The sequence below is a fragment of the Xiphophorus couchianus genome, chromosome 7 (genome assembly GCF_001444195.1).
Source record: "Xiphophorus couchianus chromosome 7, X_couchianus-1.0, whole genome shotgun sequence".
In the NCBI taxonomy this organism is placed as follows: domain Eukaryota; kingdom Metazoa; phylum Chordata; class Actinopteri; order Cyprinodontiformes; family Poeciliidae; genus Xiphophorus; species Xiphophorus couchianus.
Window position 1 is genome coordinate 28,258,457 of NC_040234.1, and position 9,487 is coordinate 28,267,943.

General features: G+C 37.7%; 1 protein-coding gene across 1 annotated transcript; it reads right to left on the bottom strand.

Annotated features, from left to right (window-relative positions):
* Positions 1–495: 495 nt before the first annotated feature.
* LOC114148826 (prostaglandin E2 receptor EP1 subtype-like) lies at positions 496–8,765 on the bottom strand. Its single transcript, XM_028024307.1, has 3 exons — positions 8,512–8,765; positions 5,532–6,406; positions 496–3,363 (listed from the first exon to the last, which is right to left on the bottom strand). Exons 2-3 carry the CDS (start codon positions 6,357–6,359, stop codon positions 3,082–3,084), a joined length of 1,110 nt encoding a protein of 369 aa, XP_027880108.1. The 5' UTR covers positions 6,360–6,406; positions 8,512–8,765; the 3' UTR covers positions 496–3,081.
* Between the last annotated feature and the right edge of the window lie 722 nt (positions 8,766–9,487).

Consider the following 9,487-nt stretch of genomic DNA (forward strand, 5'->3'; position numbering starts at 1 on the left):
AGGCACAAGCTGCAAAAAGATAAAAAGTTCCCTGGAAACCACGTGTTTCTTTGTAATAAATAAATAAATAAAATAAAAAAGATGTTCTTTTATTAAATTAGACCTTTAATAAAGAATGAGAACATTTCTCTAACATTAAATAAAAAGTCTGCATCATCTACAATGTGAAATAGATATATGTGGAAGCAAATTTTATGTCGTCTATGGTTTCTTTCATTATATATTTTGTTTTGTAGGATCTTAATATATTCTGGGGAGACATCATACGCCCAAGTTTTGGGTTTCAATGTGTCAAAATATGGAAAACGGCAACCCTTATCACTTCTTTTCCATATTTTGGGTGTAGATTTTAAAAAATTATTGTACAGTTATAAAAAAAACCCCCATTATTCTCATTTTTACAAGGGAACAATTTTATACTTAAAACAAGATTTGCTTCCCGTTTCTAGAAACGACATTCCGTTCTTTATGACTCAGAAGAACGTGACACAAGAATTGAAGAAATCAGTTTTAATAAACAGTTTTACATTCTTTTTTGTAACAGCATCACATTCAGTCAGCTTCACTTCACTGCCCCAGACTTATGGGGAAAGCAGACGCACAGTATTTACATTCACAACATCTACATTCCTGTCACAGGAACACACGGGCTGCCCACATTGTAATTTTCACATCTTCATGCTGAGGTAAAAGTCTGTCCTTTTACTCTCATGTGAACACAGAGACAAGTCCCTGACTTTTACAGAGTCGGACAAACGAACCGCTGTTTACATTGAGATGTTCTCTCTAAGACTTTTGCAAGTCTTACCTCAAAAACAAATACGAATATATTAAAGTTCAGACAAAATGATTTCTATTTACAGTGATACTTAAACAGTTTTACATCCTTAACAAAACTTAAGAGTTAGGGATGTCCTCAGTTGAGAATGAGAAACAAACTTACAGACAATAGAGTACAAGTATTTTAAGCACCCCTCACATCCTAAAAAGCGCTACATGAATTAGATTTATTATTATTATTTACGGTAAAGATGTGTGAATCCCTTAAATTCTTTGAAAGAGAAAGCATAGCATCACAGATCCTCTACCGTATCCTCCACCGATTTGTGTAACCTCTAACAGTTGCTACGGAGACTCCGCTGTTTGCTGCAGTTCTTTAGAGGTGAGCTTTGAAAATTTATTTCACTCTCTTTGTGGTGGGATTAAAAATAATCTGCCTCTGCGCCACGTCATGCATTAACGCTTTTGTTTTATTTGAGAGTAACCGTTAGGGGAACCACTAAATGTGAAATCTGTGATTTTGTGGAAAATAATTATTATTACAGGATGTTCCCCTCAAAGGTCGTAAATATGTTCAAATTGAATTGGCTATTTTTTTTCCATTTGAGATCAGCTGCTGCATGCGATAAATTTATTTGAAAGTGTTTAAACATCTTTACCAGGGGTGCCAATAAATATATAGGGTGCGTTTTATGTTGAGTAAATAGATTCAGTATTACAGACTAAAGTGTTTATTCCCATTCTCTGAACAGGACAGCTTTAGTTCCTGGATTTCTCTGGCTTTCCAAATGGCCCTTCAAGTTTTTCCCTTCTTCAACATTAGCATTACTTGTTAACACATTCATCTTCAATTTAGCGTTCAATGCTTGTGTTCATTGTCTTTAAAGGTGATCAACATGCTCCTCAGATTCGGTCCAAACAGGATTTCCAAACATTTCGCTAGTACAAGCCAGAGCTAATGTGAAAAAATGTCTTTGGCTAAGTTAGTTTAAGCTAAGATTCTTAGCTCAGTTTTGAAAAACAGGCCAGAAAAATGATAAGACCACAGTCACAATTTGCAGATAGTTTTGCACACACGTGCGCACCCCCGCCCACACACAAACAAACACAGACACACACACACTGCTGGGCTTTTTTGTTACCGCAAATGCTGCGTCTATGCTGTTGGGACAGTGGTGTTTACATGCTAATAGCTAATGCTAGCTAGGGTCATCGCAGACAGTTTGCCCAAAGAAATGGTCATAAGCTTGTTATGAACACACAATATTTTACACAGTGTTCTATTCATAAATATTTGTAAATTATTGTTTCAGAAATTTTTGGGGGGATATTATTAGGTTTTTGTTTTAAGTCCCCTTATCTATGCTTAGCTTTTCTCTGAGTATTCTGGCTTCCTCCTACCATTTAAAAACATGCATTGCGTGTGTTGCTGCATTGCTGTTTGTCTTGCTCAACTCCATGTTACTTTATTACAGGTGGTCATCTTTCCAGGTTGTATCTTGCCTCTTGCTCATTGACCCCTGGAAAAACCAGTTCGTCCACCAGTTCAACCCCAAGATTCAATCTTTCCTGACTCTTGGTTATGCTTTCTTTCATTCCTTCTTTAAAACTGCAAATTGTTCATTTTAACCCATTTTTTTGAGTGGAAAACCAAACAACAACCCAAGCCGGTTGAATTAAATCAATCCACTTTGGACCTGGGATTATGCTAAAGAAAATTGGGCTGTTTTAGCAGTTTTTACCTCATATGTAGATGTAATTTCTTATTTCTTTCCTCCTGTTGCTCATTGAGACTAAAAATAAGTGCTGGTTTGGTTAAATATGTCCACAATACAAATTTCTAAACGTTTTCTCACTACTTCATAGACCAATCAGCATCATTGCTCGTGAGTTACAACACAGCCAATGTGAGAGATGTCTTGGTGACATCACTTTCTGTTTCTGGAAGGGATCTTCATTAGCCAACCATTTATAGGTAGTAATACCGACGCAGGGGATTTTTATCTTCTCCATCTGAGCTACTGGAAATACCAACTCTGGTGGTCTCGTCTTCAAATCTTTAGAAATCTTCTTTGTTTGTTGAATATTGCACTTCGGCACATTGAATCGAGAAGCTCGGTCTTTCCTGTTTACGAAGACAGGAAACTCAGTCACAACTCAAAGTTTATATCACGGAAACCATCTGCCGTGGTATATTTGCTCATACATAGAAAACCTATGTATTTTAGCCATTTTGTGGTCTTCTTTGTACACAAAGAAACCATGACAGGCAGACTTTATGGCCGTTTCATTAGTCTCCTGTTAAGTCTTTTTCACCGGCATACTGTCCGGCTTCTGGAGGGAGCCAACATCCCAGCGGACGGAGCGGAAGGTGCTCCCCTTGAAGCTGGCCTGCTTTTTGGTTATGCGGTAGATTTTTCGGAGGATGGCCCGTCTCAGCAGGATGTAAACCCAGGGGTCCAAGATCTGATTCCAGGTGGCCATTCTGACTCCGGTCATCATGAGTTTGCTGTAAGTGCAGGTGACTTTCTCGCCCAGGTGGGATTCGCTGTAGGAGCGCGCGGCTGACATCAACGAAAAGACCTTAAGACAGAAAAAAGACCCAGTGATGAGTAATTCTGTGTTTTTGCATCCATTTACTTGTTGACACTCAATCTTTTAAAGTAACTCGCAAGGTTTTTCTCTAAAATCACCTGAACTCACTACAGATGTTGAACCGTAAAACAACATCAGTGTGAGTTTCTTTACTATATTTTTTGTAAAACTGAATTTTATTACAAGAAAATCAACCCTCCCGAAAACAAGCTTTCACTCCATCATGCATGTGATGACATCATAAAAGGAACAAGGCAACAGAGATTTTACTTTTAAGCATTTTACTTATTTTTTTTTCTTGTGTAATTTATTCTTTCTATTAAAATTTCTCCTTCAAATGTGTTAACTTTTATTTTGTGTAGTTAATTTCAAGTTTCTTTATGAATCTTTGGGAACAATAAAACACACACAATAGCTGTTTGTAAAAAGGGCCTTCACATTATAGAATTGGAGTAGTAATTTCTAGAACTTACACTCAATTATGTCAAAAGTCAAAATTTTCACTATGGATGCACAATACATCGGAACTAACATCGGTATCGGCTGAAGACAGTCATTTTTTAACAAATCAGTATGGGTCCGATAAATAAAATTGGGCCGCTATAAACAACTGAAATGTATTTCTGTCCTGTTGTCGTTTATTCTGGAGGTGGAGGGGCAGAAGTTGATCATGTTTATTTCGGATGTTAATACTGGCCCAAACTTTCATGTTGGTGCTTCCCAATTTATAAAACCAATATCGCCGATATCAATATCCGATAACCAATATTTCCCAATGTTTTATACTTCTCTACCCTTTTGACAAAGTAAAATGGCCACTCTGCTGACAATGCTTCTCTGCTTTCCCACAATCCTACACTGCATCAATATTACTGTTACATGATCAAACAACTAGCCAAGCCTTCACATAATGAAACACAAACAGCAGCAAGATAGATATAAATGTCAATTGTTAACATCGGCCAAGTTTTACCTATTGAACTGATACTGATATGTTAAAAAAAATGACTAACATCAGCTGAGACTGATGTTAATATCGATACATCATGTATCACTAATGCACAATACTTTGTATTTGGGGAAATCCATACTTTGCAGCAAAATTATCTTAGGAGTTGAGAAACTAATTTCTAAAAACTGAGATTACAAGCAATACCAGATGAGAAATACAACAATGTTATCGGCCTAACTGTTTATATCCAGACTTGTTATCAGATTTTACTCAAGAACAGTTTGGACTGACACTAACACACTTTTTTCTGCTTCTTTCTCTTTTTGGATTTTATTTATTTAAAAAAATAGGAATAAAACGGTGGTTTCTAAAAAATATTACAAAAGAAATTCTTGTAGAAGATAGATAGATAGATAGATAGATAGATAGATAGATAGATAGATAGCATTTATTGTCATTGAACAGAATTCAACGAAATTTCCATTGCAGCTCCCGTGCAAAAGGTCAAATATATACAGTATAAATAAGCAAACACACAATAAGATATTTACCTAAAATTATAACAGGTCATTGTAGAACACTGATCTATACAATGTTCATGTTATAAAACCCTTATTGTCATTAGCTTGTGAAAATATAACTTTATTGATTACATTTCCTCTTTACATGTAAAATTGGGGGGGGGGGGGGGGGGGGGGGGAGATATGTATATTTTCTATTTTAAACCAATAACTTTTGTTTTCCTGTTTTAGAAAAACTTCATATAGACAAATTTAATGTTTAAATTATGATGTTAGATTTTATGTTAAACCAAACATATAAAGTCTCATTTGAGTAATATAAACGCATATGAAAGAGTGATAGATTTGTACTATAAGGGAAACACTTTAAAATGTTGTATTTAAAATTCAAATTTTTGGAAATTTAAATTAGCAATTTTATTTCCAAGTTTTTAAAGTCCTTTTTGCATTTGATTCAAATAAAGAAGTATTTCATGAATCAACCTAAAGTTCAATTTCACCAATCTGAAATATTAAAAAAATCCAAAAATTTAACAGCGTTATTCAGGAACAACAATTTTGTAGAAATTGTAGAAAATTGTAGAAAAAAAGATAGAATTTTTCAATTCTATTTTTAATAATGACCAGCTTATTAATGGTTTGACTTGATTATAATTTGAGCTTCCATTCCATTTGAGACTCACCAGCAGAGGGCTCCAGCAGATGCAGGAGGTGACCATGATGCCAACCAGCTGGACCACCATCTCAGTGTCATGAGATCTAGCAGAGAACCTCTGGGAATAGGAATTCTTCTTTAGCCGCGCTCTAATGAGCGTCATCCCACTGATGGTGTTGCAGATAAAGGCCAGTGCAAGAGAGCTCAAAGCCAGTCCAGAGAACAGCGTCACAAAGGTCAGATCTTTGGCATTTGTGTCCATCACTTTAATAAAGCACCAAGTACCCGGGTACTGGTAAGTGTAGTCCCCTAGTTGGAAAACGGGCAGCAGGGCCACGCACAGAGCCAAGAACCAGATCATAGACAGGGCTATTTTGGTCCGCGCTGTTGTCACCAGCCGGGCGTGCAGCAGAGGTTTGGTGACGCCGAGGCATCGCTCGGCAGCCATCGCACAGCCCAGGAAGAGCGGGCACAGCCCGAAGAACACCAGGCACCCTCCCAGAAACTGACAAGGGCTGTCTGGATCTCTCGGACCATCCAGGGACGTCAGATTGGCCGTGGTGTATCTCCTCAGCACCAGTCCCCCGGAGACCACGTGTCCCGTGAGGTCCGTGACCACGAGGGAGCTGGCGAAGAGCAGGAAGGTCGCCTTGGACCGCCGCCGGAAGCGGGTGTAGGCCTTGATGAGAATGATGAGGGCCACCACGTTGAACAGGATGCCTAGAGTCATCGTGAGGCTCGCAATGATGGGGTTCGAAGGAACGCTGTTATGCGGGCAGTCCACTTCGGGTGCCATGGTGCTGCTGTTGACGTTGGAGTCGAAGTCTGAAGAGTTGGAGTCCGGTTTAATCTCCATGACAGCTGGGTTCCGGGTTTCATGTGGTTCCTTTAGGTGAAGCAACACTGACATGGGAGAAAGATGAAGCGTTAGCGTGATTAGAGTCACTGGATGTTGTAGGGTATCAAGGCAAGACTTCCTTGTTTTTGTCTACACAGATCGGATTAGTCTGCACCCAAAGGCTGGTAGAACTGCCAAAAATTGTATTCAAGTAAGAGTGGCAATACTTCAACATATTTTTACTCAAGTAAAAGTAAAAAGTACCCATACATGACACTGCAAGAGTAAAACAGTATTTGGTAAAAAAGGTAACTCAAGTATTGAATAACTGATCAGAATCAGTTATTCAATACTACAGTTATTCAATCAGTTAGAATTCATTCAGTCAATGAATATTTAAAAATAAAAAAAGATACTACCCTGTACTATAATCTATTTTCAATAACAAATGTTCATTAACAATAAAATCCAACTGGGAGATAAAGTACTGATTTCCAGTGTAGGGTGTCACAAAATACAAAGCTTTTCAAAAACTTACTGAACAAACACTACTGCTGGTTGGCTTGTGGTCAATGACATCACAAGAGGCACAAGAATTGAGCTGATCTACATTCATTAGCAAACACTACAGTGGACAAGTGGGTTTTCACAGATTTTGACACCGATTCTGAAGCATTAGGTGTTTGAGTTCGCTAAGGTCCCGCAGAGTGAATGCAAACTAAATGTTTTATTGTTGGCAAATTTCCCTGAAAGCCAGCTATTACTTAATGTTTGCTGCAGCTGTACAGAATACAAAAAAATACATTCAAAATAGGAATATGATCTGAAAGTCTGTGAGTAAAGGGGGGAAATATGGAGCTAACTTGGGGCCATAAAGTTTATTACATTTGTTTTGAACATGGTGGAAAAAAAAGAATTTGAAACTGAAAAAAAAGTTCTCAAATTGAAGAAAATATTTGAAAATTAAAACTTATATTCAGGCTGAAAGAAAAATAAACTGAAGGATTTGAAAACAAAACAAAATTTATTTTATGAAGTTGGAGGAAAAAAAGTTTAGAAACTGAAAAACAATTCTGAAACTGGACAAAAACCTGAAACTGAAAAGTCATTTTCAACTTATTTCAACTGAATATTTTTTCCAGTTTCAAATCAGCTTTTTAGTTTGAAAATAAAAACTAAATACTGAAAAAAAACTTTATGGTCCCAATTTAGAAAGAACTGTTATGATTTATCTTGTCCACTTTATGCGATGCAGAGTTAAGAAGCCTGTGGAAACCTGTTTTTGGGAGGGTAGGGTTTTATCTTCATTAAATTGATTTTTACAGAGCAAACAGCTTTAATCCCTCAGTAAAACCTTCCAGTCTTTTGAAACACAAGCCACATTGAAGTTAAAAGACAGAAAATGTCGACCATCAGGACGGATAGGACAAACGGCCAGAGCTGAAAATATTTCCAACTACTTCCCCACCCTCTGCATTCCCACCTGCACTTACAGCTTTTCAACATTTTGTTTTGTTCACAGAAAACCTAAAGCAATTTTTTCTCTCTCTCCTTTTTGGCCCTATATGACCTGTCGACGGTATCCCAAACCTTCAAAACCACATGGGCATACTTTGGACATTTGCTTAAAAAAAACCAAACAAACAAAAAACTTAAAAGTTATCTGTTTTTGGAGCACTGTGCGAGTTTTTTTTTTTCTTCATAACGAGGGAATCCTCAACAAGTCCCGACAGCTTATGTTGCCGAGCACAAAGCACATTCCATTAAAATGCAGCAACGAACTGCAGAGACACTATGGCGATAAAATAAAATTCAGTCCACAGCGTCAAGTAAATGATATTTCTATTTTATTGCAAGAGCAATTTCTAAGTTTTTCCTCAATAGAATTCAATATTACAACTTCTTACTTTAATGTTTCATGAGAATATATATTTTTTAAATATCGCTGTAACACGCGTAAGACGCATTCTCGTGACATATTTGAATGAAATAATTTTGCATTAAAACCTTAACAAACTGGGAATAAAAATGGTTTAAGAAGGGAGTTTCATTTAAAAAATGCGGATTTAACACAATTTTCTTTGGGAACATTAGCACTAAATGCAGGTTTTTTGAATCTTAAAAGGTGGTGGAGGGAGAAATACATAAACCGAGTAGTTATTTCACCTACCATGTAAAAACAGAATCCATGGAGATGAACTACTGACGGGAGTTTGACAAGTCCGTTGAAATTGCCACAACTAGCGCCGCTGTTGCCGCTGCTGCTCAGGAACTCAGTGAATCCAGGTTTTCCAGAGATGCTTTCCCGGCGTAAAACAAGCCGTTCACCTGACGCGTCTCCTCGGCAGACATTGCTCTCCGCCGGACAGGCAGCTTACCCGGATGCACAGCACGAGCGCGTTTGGTGTTCCTGCGGGGCTGACCGGCCCTTTTATACTCCACAGCTGCAGTGCGCTCCCATCGCCTGTGGGTGTCTCCGTCACTGAAAGGCCCCGATTCTCCTCCCCACAGGCTGACACTTTGTGAGTTACGTGGAGCGAAAAGCCAGGCAGGGAGACGAATGACGAATCCCCAGAACCAGAACCACACGAGGAGAAGCAGCTTTCAGCATTTATGCACCACAAATTTGGAACAAACTTCCAGAAAACTGTAAAACAGCTGAAACACTGACTTCTTTTAAATCTCAACTGAAAACCCACCTGTTTAGGATTGTATTTGAAACGTAATCAATTACAAATTTAACTTGACTTAATGCTGTGTTTTGATTATTGATTCTATGTTGCATTGTGTTTCTGTGTTTGTAATGATGTAAAGCACTTTGAAATGCCTTGCTGCTGGAATGTGCTATACAAATAAAATTTGATTGATTGATTGATTGATTGAATGAGTCCTTAAAGCCCGGCTAACTCTAACTTCACCTCTCTGATAATTATAGACTTATCACACCTCTTTAGTTATAAACCCTTACCGCTGAGAAGAAATTTAGCTATGATTAGCTTCTTTTAAAAAAGGCTACAATGTTTACGAAGTGATGCATGGAAACACATGAAACAGTGAGACGCTGTGAATCTTTGGCTTTTACGTTTTCGTACATCTTATAAACCTGACATGTGTCTTGGTTTGCCACATAAATTAGTTTTGGTCTG

Excerpts from the sequence above, each read along its gene's own strand:
- LOC114148826 (XM_028024307.1), bottom strand. The coding sequence starts at position 6,359 with ATGGAGATTAAACCGGACTCCAACTCTTCAGACTTCGACTCCAACGTC. Across the intron at positions 3,364-5,531 it reads TCTGCTGGAGCCCTCTGCTG|GTCTTTTCGTTGATGTCAGC; the intron begins GTGAGTCTCAAA and ends TTCTGTCTTAAG.